Raw genomic sequence first — 18430 nt, 5'->3', positions numbered from 1 at the left:
AAAATGCATGCTATTTTTTATTTAGTACTGTCCTGAGTAAGACATTTTACATAAAAGATGTTTACATATAATTCACAAGACAAACACATAGCTGAATTTATTAAAATAACCCCATTCATAAGTATGTGAATCATTCTCAATACTGTGTGTGGTTACCTGGATGATCCACGACTGTTTTTTTTTTTGTGAGATGGTTGTTCATGAGTCCCTTGTTTGTTCTGAGCAGTTAAACTGAGCTCTGTTCTTCAGAAAAATCCTCCAGGTCCTGCAGATTCTTCAGTTTTCCAGCATTTTTTGCATATTTGAACCCTTTACAGCAGTGACTGAATGACTTTGAGATCCGTCTTTTCACACTGAGGACAATTGAGGGACTCAAACACAACTATTAAAAAAGGTTCAAACATTCACTGATGCTCCAGAAGGAAACACGATGCATTAATAGATGGGGAGTGAAAACATTTGGAATGTGAAGATCAAGGTAAATTGTATTTAATTTGTCTTCTGGGAAACATGCAAGTATTTTCTGTTGCTTCCGAAGTGCAGTACTAAATGAAAAAAAATTATATTCAAGCGAAATAAGAAAAATTTGGACCTCTTCATCCTGTTCAAAAGTTTTCACCCCCCGACTCTTAATGCATCGTGTTTCCTTCTGGAGCATCAGTGAATGTTTGAACCTTTTTCAATAGTTGTGTTTGAGTCCCTCAGTTGTCCTCAGTGTGATAAAATGGATCTGAAAATCATTCAGTCACTGTTGTAAAGGGTTCAAATATGCAAAAGATGGTGGAAAACTGAAGAATCTACAGGACCTGGAGGATTTTTCTGAAGAACAGAGCTCAGTTTAACTGCTCAGAACAAACAAGGGACTCATGAACAACCATCACAAAACAAACAAACAGTCGTAGATCATCCAGGTAACCACACACAGTATTAAGAATCAATGGTTCACAAACTTTTGAACGGGGTCATTTTAATAAATTCAGCAATTTTTTTTGTCTTATGGATTATATGTAAACATCTTTTATGTAAAATATCTTACTCAGGACAGTACTAAATAAAAAATAACATGCATTTTGTATTATCTTCCTTATTTTGTTAAAATTTTGCACATTTTCACAGATTCTGCAAGGGGTTCACAAACTTTTTCTTGCCACTGTAATTATTCTAACTGGAATGTACAAAAACACGAGGATTAAAACATTAGACTGACAGTTATTCCTCAACTGGCTGTTTGATGCAGCCAAAAGTATGTGGAAACCTCCTTCTCATTAACGGATTTGGCAGTCCCAGTGAAAGCAATTCGTAATGTTACATCATACAGACTTTTGAGGAAGAACTTGACTGACTGACCAAACCCAGACCTGATCTTCAGTGATGTCAGTTCTATAACATCTATGGGAAAACCTTAGAAGAGCAGAAGCTGTTATAGCAGCAAAGATCAACTCCCTATTAACACTCATGGTTTTGAACATTTAAAGTCAACATGAAATCAAAATTAGCAATTGTTATTTTTTTTATGGAATACTTCTTGAATCCAATTTTAGCTTCACTTCCTGTCTCCTAAGATTCCTTCATGATCGATTTTTGAAGGAAGCATAAAAATGAATCCTGTGTGTTCCAATTCATGATAGTTAAGCTAATAAAGAAAGATGGTGTCTGAAAGGTGCGCTTGGTGGTCAGTTAGTGTGTAAATGTATGTTTTTGACCAATGTTTATCACTTTTGATGTCATTTCTAGTGAGAGATTACTATTGTAGTACTTAAATATTCTCTTAGTTTTCATCATAGCTCGCTCTATTTTGACTGTAGATCATTAAATGGTTACACTGCCTCAGACGTCTGTCCGAAAGCAGTTTCGTGAGGTAGATACATAATTATGTATGTTGCACATACATGTAACAAGCATATTTATCATAATGTACTTTAAATAACATTAAAAAGTAGTGTCAGAAAGAAATCAGTTCAGCTGTTGTTCATAAATACCAGTAATGATGTTGTACAATGAGGATGTTGTCATGTCACCGGAAAGAGTCATCAGTGTGTCCTTCCCAGTGCCCGAATTCATGTACACGATATAGTGTTTTTTCACCAAACCCTTTCATATCAGAAAAATTCGAATATATGACACATGATGCATGGGATTATTCTGTGATACTGATAATGAAATTACATTTTAGTATTATCATATAACATCCCCTTTAGCCAAAAAAATTAAAATCTATGTGCCATGTGCTTGACATTTTTGGATTTTATATTTTGACATTTCAAGGACCTGAAGGAGACAAGAGCACATGTTCGGTCACATGCTGTCAAGGCTCCATTGTGAGTTCATTTTAGACCAGTGTTGCCAGATTGGAAATGTTCAAGTATCATACCAGAAGCTCAAAATTATCGTATTTGGAAGAAAATTATCGTACGTGAGTTTTTAGTATAGGTAAATGAATTAAATTAATAACTAATGATTTTTACAACGGAATGAATCAATGCTGAACTCACTTAATCTGGACAATTACATTATTTTAGCTGCTGTACAGCCAAAATTATGTTCCCTCTATCTCTGTAAAGATACTTTGACACAATCTGCATTGTAAAAAGTGTTATATAAATAAAGGTGACTTGACGAGTCAAACGTACAGAATACAGATATTTATCTAGACCAACAACTTTTTGACACGACCTGCAAATTACCACAATAGATAAATAACTAAGCTTACCTTAGTGGGAAACAACTAAGAGCCACAGCAGGAACGTTAACTTGTGCTCTTGAGAGAGAGTCATTCTCCACGATGATTGGCCGAGAAGACGTAACATGAGATGAGATGGAAGACGTGCCTAACAACGGTCACGTTCTCCTTACAATCATGACATAGAGGATCCACAGCCAATTATAACGACCACCATTTGAAGTGTCACAAAGTTCTGAAATTATCGTACATTATGGGATTTTTTTTTTTTATTATTGATCGTACAGAGGTCAAAATTATCGTATAAATATGATAATTATCGTATGTTTGGCAATATTGAACATGTTCCTTTTTCCTTAAATAATGCTAATACTTGTTTCTTCTGGACGTGATGATTTAATATTTTTTCTTCAAGAAAAAAAAAAAAACTACACAGCAAAATCCCCAGAGTTAAATCAACTCTGCTCAGAGAACATTTGGTCCCTCTCTAAATAGTGTTAAAATAACACTGAAGCAGAGTTAAAGTTAATGAAATAATTAAGCAGTTAATTAAGTGATGATTGAGCAATAATGATAAGCACCTGCTGTTAACAAGCAGAATCACTGAAGAAAAGAGAAACACAAGAACTACAACTGACTTCAGTCACAGCCTTAGATAAAAACTGAAGAAACTGAAGATAAAATTGTTAAATCTCTGTAGATCTGATTAAACAACTCCACAAACAGCTACCAGCTTCACATATCACTAACCAGATTGACTTTATTTTCTCATACCTACAGAACATTTTGAAGAGAAAGTGCCACAGCAAACAGATATATTGAGTAAATTTAAAACCATGCATTGCATAAAAAATTGAATTACAGCATCACTTAGACACACAGAGACATCAAGAATCAGCCTATTAATCTCAACAATGGTGATAAAAAAAAATGCTTCACGCTGCAATGCATGCTGGGTATCACCCTAGGACAAAACTCCCATCACGCACTGCAGTATGAATAATTACTGTCACCACCATTGAGGATTGTATGCTATGTTTTTATGTATAAGCCTGAGCAGTAATAGTTGTTCATTTTTAGCACAGAAGCATTACAGTGGCATTTGTTTAATGGAATTTTTGTTGTTGTTGCATTTTTGTAATAGCTGTCAAGAAACCAAAGTGAAAGAGACCTCTTTGTGATGCTAATTTGAAATGCTCTCAAGCAGCATCCAATTCAAGCTGATCTGCTCCTTTAGTCTTTTGATTCAGTAATGTACAAGTGTTTAATATGAAACACTATTGCAATTGTTCAAACACAAACTATTTTAAAAACATAAAAGGGTAAAGAGCCCAACTAAAACAAACCCTGACCACTACGATGGTGGCATACATTTTTAACCAATAAAACAGCAACATCTAAACCTCTGTTAATTCTCAATAACAACTTCTTTAGACTTGTGACAGAAATAAAGTCAATCTGGTTAGTAATGCGTGAATCAGATCTTTTAATCAGATCTAGTGAGATTTAATGACTTTTATCTTCAGTTGATTTCAATTAAATGGTTTTGGCTGAAGTCAGCTGTAGTTCTTGTGTTTCCCTTTTCTTCAGTGATTCTGCTTGTTAACAACAGGTGTTCATCATTAATTTTTAATCATCACTTAATTAATAGCTTAATTATCTCATTAACTTTAACTCTGCTTCAGTGTTATTTTAACACTATTCAGAGAGGGACCAAATGTACTCTGAGCAGAGTTGATTTAACTCTGGGGATTTTACTGTGTAGCACTTTCTTTTGAACTTTTTACAGCATGAAGATTTAAATATGAACCCTGAAATAAGGTGATATATTTTCCTGTATAAATTCAGTTTATCTCATCTGAACACAATCTAGTATAGAAAAAAGTACGAGCTCTATATTCAGTACAGTCTGTCTTATTGTAGGATGTGAGGAGCTGCTGGATTCAGTGCAGCAGGAAGTAGGAGAGCAGAGAACAGCAGAAGAACAGGAAGCTCTGGGAGACACTCTGAGCACCGTTACACAGGTTCCCCTCACAACATGAGATGCTCACACTAGGAAACGGTGTTGTGGCATCACAAATGGATTTAGAGGCACAGCCTTTTGCAAAAACTGACTGGTCTCCCAAAGTCCCTTATGGAAAGAAAGAGAACAAAGGTTAGTCTAAGCCGGCAGCCGCTGTCTGTGCATCAAATATTTAAAATAAATGGCTGAGAAACAAAAATAACAACAATCTTCATCCTTTTCCAGATTCTCACCTGTTGCTTTAATGCAGCGGTCTTCAGTCCCTGAACAGCTCAATATGGTTGTGCGGTTCTGTAAATCAATGGTGTAACACTTCTTTCCATTGGGGTCATTAGAGTGATCTACAGGAGGAAAACAGTTATTATTTTAATTTAATTTGTATAAAATATAACATCTAATGAAACACCACTCCTTTAGCTGCTCCGTTCAATCAGTTCATTACAGAAAGACACACCCTGTGTTTTATTTCCTGATTGAATGTCATTTGGAAATAAAATGAGTGTTGACTTTAAAGAAGATAGTTATTTGCACATGATCATTGAAGTACAATACCTGGAGGATCTTGGACGTTACACAGGTCCGTGTCACAGCAGAAAGAAGTCCTAATTGAAATGCCGAAGTTCATGGACCCACCTTTTTGACAGGTACGAGAACAACCTTTAGCCTTCATTTTTGAACTAGTTTCAGCTAAAATATGAATGAAACAGAAAAGACGTATACATTATTTTGATGGAAAAATGCAATTGCCATTGTTAATTAAACAGCATTGTTAATTATACATTTTTAATTCAACATCAGAAATAAATAGAATATTCTGTGATTGATTTTGTAAGTTTTGCCAAGAAAACGAGTCACAGTTATATGAGAAGTTACATTTACACCACTCGATCTGTCATGCTGGTCACCTTGTGTTATCGCTGTCAAACTTATGCACTTGGAAGATCCACTGGGACATGTTTTTACCGTTTGTTCCGCACAAGAACCGTTCAGACCCGTGCACTCATAACAGCTGAAAGAGTGTCCTTTAGTAATGAAACAGAGATTGTGAGAGAGAGATCCAATGAAAAAAAAAAGAGAAAACATTACAAACAATATTTGTATTATTGTTTATTTGTACCTGCAGTGAAAAGAATGAAGAGAAGAAAAACTGAAATTTGCAGATCCATCTTTGATCAGGAGGCGAATGAAATAATGTGCTCTTTTTATAGCTTAGCACAAGAGGAGGGTCTTTATATGAGCAAATGAAAGTAGAGAAACAGAAATGTCAGGTTACACAATTTACTTGCCACTTAAAAACAAATAAAAATTTGATAAGGAAATGACAAGTACTGTATAGGTCTATCTAAACCAACATTCTTAAAGTGATAGTTCACCCAAAAATCATTCACTCAACCTCATGTCATTCAAAATCTGTATGACTTTTTTCCTATATTCAGAAGAAGAATGTAAAATGTCTTCTTGTGTTCTGCAGAAGAAAGAAAATCATATCCTTTAGTTTGCATAGGCTTTAGGGATTTGTGATCATGACGTAAAGTTACTGAGAAACCAGGAATTTTGCAAGACATTGCACCATTTCAGGCTTTCCATCTTCAGAAAGATCTTTCTTCCTCCCCATATTATAATGAGAACTGTGACTTGCCTAATAATGTAGAACAACCTCTTTAAGTAGGTTTTCCATTTACCTAAGAAGACCTGGCAAACTACTTAAACCTGTCTGAAATCGATAGCTATCTAAAAAGATATGAGAACTAAAACAAACACACTTTCTTTGGAAAGCTAAAATCTGAATATTTATTATACTGAAATCCTACTGATACTATATGTCACTTGTGTAATAATTTGGAACACAGTGAAAACAGTGTATATTAGCAAGGATCATACACAGCGATTTTATAGTTCTCTTTACAAAATGTTGCAAGAGCAACATTATTTGTGTGAATAGTGAGATGCAACATGCAAATGCGTACTGTAGTGACAACAGTAAAAATTAAATTTTTCCATCAAGTCCTGATGAATTGTTAGAGCTGCAGAAAGATGGTCTGAGGCAAATGTTGATGAAAGTTTATTTTTTAAATAAAATTTTGTATTTTAATTGTGATTAGGGGTTAAATTGATCAGACCGTATGGACCAAACTCCACGGTTCGGCAAGCACGTGATTCGCGGATTAATTGCAAGTTTAACCGCCATAAGATTTTAAACTCTTCCAGCACTGGAAGAGGCAGAGGAGAATTTAATGCAGTAGCCGCACACACCTGAAGCGTGCGCACAAACTCCGAATTGATTCCTCTTTCGCGTCTCCTTGCACTCGGATGGACGCATACACACAAAATCATGTTAAAACACCCATCTCGGCAAATATTCTTGTAAACAGTCAGTTGTGTCTCCCTGTCCCCCTGTGGTGAAAATCAAGTTTTTAATGTTGTTTATATGTCTATGTGGTGTTTTTAATATGCTTTAAGACAAAACATTTGCAAATTCATAAGTCAACACCATTGCTGAGTATTTTCTCTTTTAATGATCTAAAGAAATCGGTGGTGTCTGTGATGTCACAAACTGCCTTGTAATGCAGTTACAAGCTGCGATCACGGCAACGTGCCGACGGGCTTTAGCATATCATTAACAGCGAACTATATTAATTACCGTTATGTGTCCGATGTAGTAAAAAGCAATACCATTGTGCAGCGTTTACCTCAGTAAGTTCACCGAGTGGATCTCTGAGCTGTGTGAGTGAGTGGAGGCGGGGCTAATTTGCATATTCATTGATCCACGTATATATTAAATGAGGCAAGGGTGTAGAGTTACATTCAAGTTATTTTAAGGCATGAAGAATTTTTTTTTTCACAGGAAAAAACGATAAAATATGTGATTTTGGTGATTAAAGATGAGTTTTAAGGGACAAAATTATTGACTACGGGGAGAATTCGTGTGTGGGGTCTTAAAGTGACCACAGCCTATAAATACATGCTTGTTGTCTGTAAATTTTGTTAATCAAACAACAAAACACAGCTTTAACAAAGATCATCTATAATCTATATTACATTTATACAGTGAACAGAGTGTTATTTTACATTTAATTATTACATTTCTTTAGGCTATCTGGAATGAATACTACAGTTAGACCTTTATTTGTAACTTTGTTATATTGTATATATGCTTGTAATTAGTGTGTTTGTTCTTATTTTTTACTGTTCACTTTCCTTTAATAATGTTTTAACTTTATTAGTTAGGTTAGTAGTTTTTGCTGTGGTATCTTAAAGTTAGTTTTAAATGGAAATCAAACTTAACCCTCCATCCCTCTTTTTTTTTCTTGCTGATACAAAAAATGATCCGATCCGTGACTCAAAAACCATAACATGATCCGAACCGTGAGTTTTATGATCCTTTGAACCACTAATTGTGATAACTATGACCATAAATCTGCAACATTTTAAACGTATTACATGTTAGATCTAATGACCTCGATCAACCTTTTGTCATTGCATGCAGTATTGCATTGTGACAAACATGTTTAAAGAAGTGTTGTGGTGGTGGTTTTTTTTTTTTTTTTTTTTTTTTTTTACAGTTGCTTGTTTTGCAAGAAAAAAAAAATCCGTTGACCACTGAATGTTTTAGCAATGTTGTGCACTGATTGTTATTCGGTCAAACTGCGGTAGAATGAATTGATAAGCTTATGACATCAAATTTTTATGCAAATTTGTTAAAGCTTTTGCTCTGCAAACATTGACATTGATTACTAGGATATATATAAAATATTGTAGTATAAGTTATTTTCTTAAAATGTCAGAAGTGATGTTATTTACCTTTTATTTAAAAGCTCTCAACACTCAGAAAAAGCAGACACCTGAAGAGTATGGAAGTTTTAACCACATGCAGGAAGTTGCATGTGTGGATCTGTGTGGATTCTTAAAAGATGGGGAAATGCAAAGCAGGAGTGAAGCCCACGCCATTTTAAACAAACAGAATATGTGTGAAAAGCACAACGAAAAAATGTGAGAGACTTTGACACTGTCAAAACACTAACAACAGGCAGCTTTATACAATGATTTGATTTGTAGAGTTTCTTTACAAAACAAGAATAGGCACGTTCACCCAAAGAACGATGAATAAACGGTATACAGAAGTCACGGTTTGGTACGTATTGTACCTCTGTTTTGGGGTCAGTAGGAAAAATGGTAACACTTTAGTTTCAGTTCTCACTATTAACTAACTATTAACTTCTGCCTCAATAAACCCCCTAATGACTGCTTATTAAGGTTGTTAAGTTTAGGTATTGGGTAGGATTAAAGGGTTAGTTCACCCAAAAATGAAAATAATGTAATTTATTACTCACCTTCATGCCGTTCCACACCCGTAATCCATCTTTGGAATGCAAATTAAGAATTTTTTGTTGAAATCTGATGGCTCAGTGAGGCCTGCATAGCCAGCAATGACATTTTCTCTCTCAAGATCCATTAATGTACTAAAAACATATTTAAATCAGTTCATGTGAGTACAGTGGTTCAATATTAATATTATAAAGCGACGAGAATATTTTTGATGCGCCAAAAAAACAAAATAACGACTTATATACACTGTAAAACCTAACAGTGATATGTATTAAATAAAATTGAGTTCATTGCACTCAAATATTACCGAAAGTTATGAGGACACAATAACTGAAACAGAACTCAAACTGAATGAGTTATAGAAAATTATAATTCCCAGCATGATAATTGGATAATAATTGTATAATTAAGTGATTAATTAAGTGATGATTGAGCATTAGTTATGAACACCTGCTGTTAACAAGCAGAATCACTGAAGAACAGAGAAACACAAACTAAAACTGACTTCCAGCCACAGCTTTGGATGAAATCAACTGAAGATAAAAGACATTAAATCTCTCAAGAGATCTGTTCGATTTCTCTCCTCAGCAGAGGAGTATTTAACAACTCCACAAACAGCATTATGTTATTACTAACCAGATTAATTTTATTTCTGTCATACATCTACAGAAGTTCTTATGAGAATTAACAGAGGTTTAGAAGTTGATGATTTACTGTTTTGTTTAAAGTCACCATGATTGAGAGTAGCGGTTGCTTTATTTTTGAGCTCTTGACCCTTGACTTTCCCACGTTAGTTTTTTTTTTGGATGTTGTAACTGAGTGTTTATAAAACTCATTTGTTATAGCACAAAAGCCTGGAAAACATATGATTAGGTGTTGACGGATAAGTATTGATGATGTATAGTTAGTTTTCTTGATTATAGTGAAATTGTGATTCTACAGCTTACAGGACAGCAGTGTTGTGGCAATCAGACTTTACAGACAGTTTTCATCTATGGCATCACTCAGACTCATACAAACATCAAGAATCAGCATATGAATCTCAACAATGGTGACCATTAAAAAATGATTCATGCTGCAATGCATGCTGGGTATTAGCATAGTACAAAACTCATCCATTGGCTCCCAGCATGCATTGCATCATGAATAAATAATACGGGTGAATTGTCTTCTTTATTCTTACTATTTGCTTTTACTTTTACTGTTTTTATGTTCAGAGGTTTATCTGAATAATTTGTTAATTTTCACCATTGTTGAGGTTCATATGCTGATTCTTGATATCTGTGTGAGTCAGTATGGTACCATAGAGGTTTTTCAACTCTAATCGTCACAACAAAAGGAATTTACACTGAAAAATCACAGGTTTACTATAATGAATCATTCAAATTTTTTTTTACATCGCCTGTTTAATCAGAGATTATGCAGTGGAAAAGATCAGCAAATCAAACCACTAAACAATGATTTTCATCAATACATAACCATCTACACCCGATATTATTTTCTTTTGGCTTTTGTGCCAAATGTGTTTTATAATCATATAGCTACAACAGTCAAAAAAAAAAAAAAAAAATTATGTTATTAAGTCAAGGGTCAAGAGCCCAATAAAGCAACTGCTGATCTCCATCATGGTGACCTTAAACAAAACTCAAGCATCAACTTCTAAACCTCTTTTAATTCTCAATAACATAAGTAATAAGTGAAGCTGGTAATGATGTTTGTGGAGTTGTTTAATCCTCTGCTGAGATCTTGGGGGATTTAATGTCGTCTTTTATCTTCAGTTGATTTAATCTAAGGCTGTGCTGAAGTCAGTTGTCTTCTTGTTTCTCTTTTCTTCAGTGAATCTGAAGTGAATGACTAATGCTCAATCATCACTTAATTAATCACTTAATTACTTAACAGCAATGTATATCTTTTTTAGTGAACTCAACTGAATTAAGTTCAGAGTACTCATACCTATTTGTTTCTTAACTTAAATTAACATAATCGTTTCATCAAATGTAATGAGTTTAACCTATTGGATTTTACTTTGTGTGTGCTGTTGTGAGCTGGCACTAACTGCAAGCACTCTGAGTTTAAAGTTTGTAATTTCACTGGTTTTACTCAATATAGTGAAGTTTCAGCTATATAAAGTCTTTAAATGCAGTGTAAAGTTTAATTGTATGTTAAGAAATATCCTTGTTTTAGTGGAGTCAATTAAAATAAGTTTAGAGTAATCATAACTATTGGGGTTTTTTAAACTTAACTGAATTGAGGTAATCAGTTTCATCAAATGAAATGTTATCTTAACTTGTTGGGTTTTACAGTGTATTTTACTTCATAACTTGTTAAATATGGATATTTTTCCTACACAAACGCATCGCTTTGCTTAATCCTTTAACGCATTTAACAGACTTGCCTCACCCCAGCCCTACACAGGTCATCTGACATTTCATCAGCAACTCACTGTGCGATGAAGTCTGTCAAATTATGCTAGTATGTCCCTAAAATTCAAGATATGGGGGCTGATAATGATAATGATAAATTCAAGATAATGCAATACTGATTTTTAGAGTTTTAACAGTTCGATAAATAACTCAATATTGTTTGTTTTGCCTACGAAAATATAACATAAAGATAAAGCAGAACTGTTTGTCTCCGAGCAACACACAGCAGCGTTTCATTTCTGAATCTGTGTTTTGAACGAACAAATCGGGTGAACCAATGATTCATTGGACCATTCATAAAGAGAACCATTTACTTCACTCCTGAATGAATCAGCCATTTGAAAAAAATTATTGAATGAATGACTCAATGGCCCTGTCCCAAATGGCACCCTAAACACTTGTGGGCTTCCTATGAGTTCGCAATTTTAATGACGTAACGCCACTTTGACTGTCGTGAAGATGTCTGCCGCGGAGCTCACCCAGTGCGGGATCAGCAAAAGTCTGCATCAAGGGCGCATATCGGCCACAAAGGGGGCACTCACAGGCACCCTTCTGAAGCCTAAAACTGACAAATGGGACACCCTACAGTCTCGTGGACTTAATGGACACGTGCACACGGCAGCCATTGTAAGTCCACAAGACCAAAAGTGCAAAGAAGTGTGCCATTTGGGACAGGGCCATTGACTTACCCATTTAGACATTTACCACCACCTACTGGTAGTTTTATTTTCTTATTTATAGTATGATTCATAGTATAGTATGATTTCATATTAATAAAATTCATATTAATAATAAACATATATATATATATATATATATAGCAAGCTTCTGGAGGGCACCTAAGCACACAAGTCTGAACTAGTGAGTTCAGAGCTGGTGATTGTCTTCAGAGCTTTGACTTTGATGCGAGCGCCTATTGGCAGTCAATGCAATGCATGAGGTGTGACATGCACTTTCTTCCGCTCATTAAAGACCACTCTTGCTGCCGCATTCTGGATCATTTACAGAGGCTTGACAGTAGAAGGCCTGCTGAGAGAGCATTACAATAGTCCGGTCTGGATAACAGATCCAGTTGTCCAACTGTCCTGTACAGTTCAGCTTCAGTCCCATTTAAACACACCTAAACCAGCTAATCAACCTCTTACTACGCTCTAAAAAATGCTGGATTATATTTATTTTAAATACAAAAAAAGGTGTGCACATCCCACAAACATGATTTAGGTGCAGAACAACAAAAGGGCAAACGTTGGCAAAAAAAAAAAAAAAACTGGATGTCTGCACACTGATATAACTGCTCCAAAACCTTTATTGGGTTCAGCCTGTTGGGTCATTTTATTGTGTTATTTTTTTAAAAATATTTCTATACCAGCTGGGTCAGTGTAACCCAATGTTTGGTAGTTTGTGCCAAACTGGTTAAAACTTGTTGCATTTTGTGTTTTGTTGTGAGAGAAAACTTCCTGTGTGGAACTTCCTCAGTGAAATTAAGGTTTGTATTAAATTGTATTCCTATTGAATTATTATGTACCAATAGGAAAATGACTGTAGTCTCACATGTCGCAGGTAATGGATCTACACTCAAAGTGAACAATGTGCCACCTTCACCTCCATCTTCACATCTGTCAGAATAATTTTAATTTATGTTTGACCTTTGCAGTTTAAATAAACCATACATCTCACATGTCAAGGCAATCGCCACCTGCCTTTTCTGCTGCCTAATTTTTTCTTTGCCTCCCTCTGGTGGAAAACATTAGTATCATGGCCTTCATCTCTCATTTTCTAGCAATTATGAATGTTTAAGAATTATAATCCTGTGATACAGACACAAGCAGCAACAAAAATCAAACACAAACGTTTCGGTCTCATTATAGTAGCCTACTTAAGTACTTTTATATTACTTTTTCCCATAGTTTTACCAGCTCTGTAATCAGTGAAATCTCAGACTCAATTTTTTTTATAGAGGATTTATATCTGTGATAATTTCAGGTAAGGATAGTACAAAGAAATACAAGCTATATATTCAGTACAGCGTGTCTCGTTGTAGAATCAGAAGAGCTGCTGGATTCAGTGCAGCAGGAAGTAGGAGAGCAGAGAACAGGAAGCTCTGGGTGACACTGTTATACATCAAGCTCTGTGTCGCTCTAAGCACCGTTATACTTGTAGCTCTGGGTGACGCTCTGGATGTAGCTCTGAGTGAAGCTCTTATCACCGTTACACAGGTTCCCCTCACAACATGAGACGCCCTGAGCGTTAACAGATGCTGCGGCATCACAGATGGATTTAGAGACACAGCCTTTTACAATCATTGACTGGCCTCCAAAAGTTCCTGATAAAAGGAAAGAAAGCAAAGGTTTTGTCAGTCTGAGTTAGTTGGCCATATATATGAACTGTAAAGCTTAAAAATAAGACCCATTAATGATAGAGAGGCACAAATTATGACTTTAATCTTCTTCCTTTTGCAGATTCTCACCTCTGTCTGAAATGCAGCGATCTTCAGTCCCTGAACATCTCATGATGTTTGAGCAGCTCTTCTTATCACAATAGTAACATGTCTTTCCATTGGGGATGTTAGCTCTGGGATCTACAGCAGGAAAGAAGTGTTCTTTTATTTTATTTCCTCTACAAATATAATTTCTATTTAAACAACACTCCTTTAGCAGCTCCAAAAAAAAAAAAAAAAAAATCAAGTCCCACCCTACATTTTATTTCCTGATTAAATGTCATATGGAAGTGTGTTCACTTTAAAGAAGATAGTCATTACTTAGTAAAGTACAATACCTGGAGCATCTTCGGTATTACAAAAATAAGTGCCACAGCAGGAAATAGACGTCTTTACCACACCAAGGTTCATGGACCCGCTTTGACAGTCAACAGCACAACCTTTAACCTTCACTTTGGAAGTAATGAAACCTGAAAAAACATGAATGATACAGGAAAGGGCAGATCAGCTGCACAATATTTAGATTGAAAAGTTACTTATAAGTTGAAAATTGAAAGAAGCAGTGAGAGTAAATTGCAAAAATTAGAGAAAAGACAAAATTTTGCATTTTTCTAATTTCAAACATTTTTTTTTTTTTACTGTAACAATCTGAGAGAAAACAAATTAAATATCAGATATCTATATAGAATATTCTGTGATTGCATTTGTAAATTTCGCCAGGTAAATAAGTTGGTCTAGTGGTAAGTCACATTTCCACTGTTGCAGCACCAATAAATTATAGCAGCATCCATCTGTTCAAAATAACAATCATATTGGACTTACCAACTTGTGTCACCACAGTTGAACTCTCGCACTTAGAAGCATTAATGGGACATTTCACGAGTCTTTCTATACAATTCTCCGTCAGGCACTCATAACAGTAGAGAGAGTGTCCTTTAGTAATAATAAAAAAGAGTCAGAGAGAAAGTGAGACATCCAATGATCTGTATGTTTACCAAGTAAAAATGATAAAAAGCAATTTGTACCTGCAGTGAAAAGAATGAAGAGGAGACAAACTGAGATTTGCAGATCCATCTTTGATCAGGAGGAGAATGAAATAATGTGTCTGTTTCAGAGCTCATTTTATAGCTTATCAAAAGGGGAGGGTCTTCATGAGAAAATGACAGTTTATCAGGAAGAAAATGAAATAAAATAGGAATTTAAGCTTGCATAATTTTACCTGTCAGTTAATGACACAGTGAAGTTTAATAAATATATCATTCTTTCTACTTGTAAACATAGGTCCTCTTAAGCCAACCTGTTAGTCATTAATCAGAAAGGATAGAAAATTAAGATTTTCAATGATTTTGGGTGAACTATTCCTTTAAACACAAACTGTAAAGTTCTTAACCAGTAACATCAAATTCATTTATGTTTTGGATCTGAACACATAAACTTTCGGATAATGAACAGCATTGCTTTTCTGATCGACCAACTATAGACCAGAATCAAACTAGTGCTAACCTCCAAAAAACAGGAAATTGATATAGGTCAAGGTTGCTTTATTTCAGTAAGGTATAGAGGGCTTGACAAAAGAGATTTAAATGTATGTTTATACTTTATAAACCTTCGAACCAGACAGTTAGACTTCAGTTCAAGATACAACCCATATATATAACTAACCTAAAATCAGACTGAAATGAGAGGTGAATAAGAACCCTAACCTTTCTGTAAGCCTAAATTTGATATTAACTCTAAACCTATCCATCAAATCTGATTTTTTTTTTTTACATTTTTTAAAAATTTTTATTATTGGAATGATGTTCCAGGGTCAACAGTTATGGTACAGGATCCATGTTGAAATCAGGTGAAATCAAGTTCACTGCGTGGTGATGATTGGAAGTTACTGAGAAATCAGGTCAAGGTTAGTTTCCATTCTCTTTTAACTTCAGTATCCTGTATTGTTGCAACTAGCTAAAAACACCTGTTTAAGGAAGTGTTGTGTTGGATTTTGTCTGTACATTAAACAGTCATATAGTAAAACCAGTGGTGTGCAGTGGTTTTCTGAAATGAGGAGGAAAGTTTTTCAAACTGTTTATTTTTTCTATTTTTTTTTTTTTTAGGTTTCATATACCAGTTAGACTTAACGTTGTCACATTTTCCTGGATAAATAATCATTACATTAAAAAAAAAGAGAAATCAAATACAATTCTATTTTGTTCTATTTATTAAAACCAAGTATAAATCTCAGCAAGTTAGTGTTTTTACGCATTTTACATTTATTCCAAATTAATAACTAAAGGCAGTGACAATTTAAACGATAGTACAATAAATCATTCTGTGGATCGATTCTGAGATTTTCCGAATGCATCGCGATTTTCTCTTGAATCGATTCTGAGCTTAGATTTTAACAGCAGATGGCGCGCTAAGCTAGTTTTTAACCGCATGCTCAAATGCTCACGAAGAAGAGCGCTCGTGCATTTGGCTAAGTACTTAGATTAATGCAAGTACTGTTTAAGTGGTGAGTGTGAGGAATTGGAAGCAAGCAGAGTACAGCTGTTTCTAAAGCACGCAGCGCCATCTGCTGTTAAAAACTAAGCTCAGAATCGATTCCAGAGAGAATCGTGATGCATTCGGAAAATCTCAGAATCAATCCAGAATCATTTCTCGATTCACGATTCAACGATTTATTGTCCCAGCCCTATTAAACAATATAGTTTATTTGTGAACTGATGTTCAGCTGTTCTTTTTAATAGTCAACTTATTTTCATCAGTCATCAAGCTCGGTAAACATTGGTCACAGACACAAAGTACCTTTAAAAGTAGGGTAGGCAATTTTTTATAAACACTTTTTGTTATACTGGTTGAAACTCTCTTCACATCCTGATAGCTATCAATAACAGAAGTAGTCTAAATATTAAAACATGTACATGTATCTTCTGTGGAAGTCTCAGGACCAAAATTTTTTTTCGTCCATCCGAATGCAATGATAGGATGACCTACCTGCCTGTCAACACATGTATTTCTGTACCTCCGCACACATGCTCGCGCAGACATCACACGTCATCAGCATGTTCCATAAGGCTATGCAGAGTTGAATACGGAAAATCACTGAGCACCACAAAGGAACAGCAACCACCTTTTACAGTTCCTCCTGAACCAAAAAAATGAGCTTATGCTGCGTTCGCACCATGTTGTAACCACAAGGTGGCAACCCGTGACGTTCCTCAGACTCTGATTTATGTGTTTCTATGTCAAAACTATCAATGCCGAAAAGAATCGGCAGCAGTCAGGTGGTACAAGTAAGAGCTCTGTAAGTTGTTTACGTTCATTATAATTGTAATGTTATGTGCTTTGAGATAAGTTAATGCTGTCTCTCATGATGCTTTGCAGACTCTGCTCTGGCTGTGTCCATTCATGTGTTTTGAATGAGGCGTGGCTTTGGAGAGCGCTCTAAAAGGAGGGTGGGACCTTATGCTTTCAATGCTAGCTTGCTATTGCTAGCCTCTCCGAAATTGCCTACCCTACCTTTAATTTCACCAAGCTGATTCCTCACGAAAAAAACCCCACACAGTCATCATGTTTTTTAGGCCATTTCAAGTTTGATTTTGACATTTCATAAAGCGCACTGATATCTAAGTTTCTGAGTTGTTTATTTGCTTTTTATTTAGCCCTCACATTAATGGCATAATTTTGATAATTCAATACGATTCGTGAATGTCCATGAAAATAAGAGGCACACAAACCAATTATTTCTAATCAAATTTAATCATATACAGTCATAGCGCAATAGAGGCATTAACCACCTAAGCAAGCAGTGAATTTTCTGTTTATTTAATCATAAGCTCTTAAAGGGTTAGTTCAACCAAAAATTACAATTCTGTCATCATTTACTCACCCTCTTCTCACCCTTTGTCGTTCCTAATCTTTATGACCGTTTTCCATATCTTAATTACCGTTATGTGTCCGACGTTGTAGAGAGTGAAACATAAAACACATTACCATTCTGATACATTGACTTGTAGAGGAGCCTGTATAATTCCCTCTTCCTCGTCTTCTTCTGAATCAGTTTCTGGTTCAAACATATATGGCTGAATTAAACCAATTGATTGAGTGGAGGCGGAGACTAATTTGCATATGCGCCCACGTATACTAAATGAAGCAAGGGTGTAGAGTTACATGCAAGCTATTTTAAGGCATGAAGAAATTATTTTCATAGGAAAAAAATTTAAATATGTAATTTTGGTGATCAAAGATGAGTTTTAAGGGATGAAATTATTGACTATGGGGGACTTTAACATGAGACAATGAACAGAAGGGAGCTGAAGGCTTATATACACAGAAGCAGGTAATCAACTGAAAAAGGAACAGGTGTGACACTAATTAATGACTATGGCTAATCCAAAAACGAAGGCTGCTGACTTGGGCTGTGTCTGAAAACTGGAAAATGTTGCCTTTGGAGGACACATTTCAAGGTAGGAAGGCATCAGGGCACGTTTGAATTCAATGTTAGCTTCACTTCCTGTTTCCTGAGATACCTTCCTCTGATCGATTTTTGAAGG

The 18430-nt window shown here is 35.2% G+C and overlaps 2 protein-coding genes and 1 long non-coding RNA gene across 4 annotated transcripts in view; 1 reads left to right on the top strand and 2 right to left on the bottom strand.

The window, feature by feature from the left end:
- Positions 1-18430, top strand: part of LOC127503785 (uncharacterized) — a 67219-nt gene that overhangs the window by 14372 nt on the left and 34417 nt on the right. The gene's annotated exons all lie outside the window — the stretch shown is intronic.
- LOC127503766 (urokinase plasminogen activator surface receptor-like) lies at positions 3415-5939 on the bottom strand. Its single transcript, XM_051877886.1, has 5 exons — positions 5821-5939; positions 5609-5725; positions 5256-5390; positions 4937-5044; positions 3415-4811 (listed from the first exon to the last, which is right to left on the bottom strand). The coding sequence occupies exons 1-5, from the start codon at positions 5867-5869 to the stop codon at positions 4624-4626; spliced, it is 597 nt and encodes a 198-aa protein (XP_051733846.1). The 5' UTR covers positions 5870-5939; the 3' UTR covers positions 3415-4623.
- LOC127503764 (prostate stem cell antigen-like) overlaps positions 3415-18430 on the bottom strand; it is a 29505-nt gene continuing 14489 nt past the window's right edge. The window contains exon 6 of the mRNA XM_051877884.1: positions 3415-4589. The gene's annotated coding sequence lies outside the window, so the exon portion shown is untranslated. The remainder of the gene's footprint in view (positions 4590-18430) is intronic.

The sequence above is a fragment of the Ctenopharyngodon idella genome, chromosome 21 (genome assembly GCF_019924925.1).
Source record: "Ctenopharyngodon idella isolate HZGC_01 chromosome 21, HZGC01, whole genome shotgun sequence".
NCBI classification, from domain to species: Eukaryota; Metazoa; Chordata; class Actinopteri; order Cypriniformes; family Xenocyprididae; genus Ctenopharyngodon; species Ctenopharyngodon idella.
The sequence above is the reverse complement of the archived record's forward strand: the minus strand, read 5'-3'. Positions and strand labels throughout refer to the sequence as shown.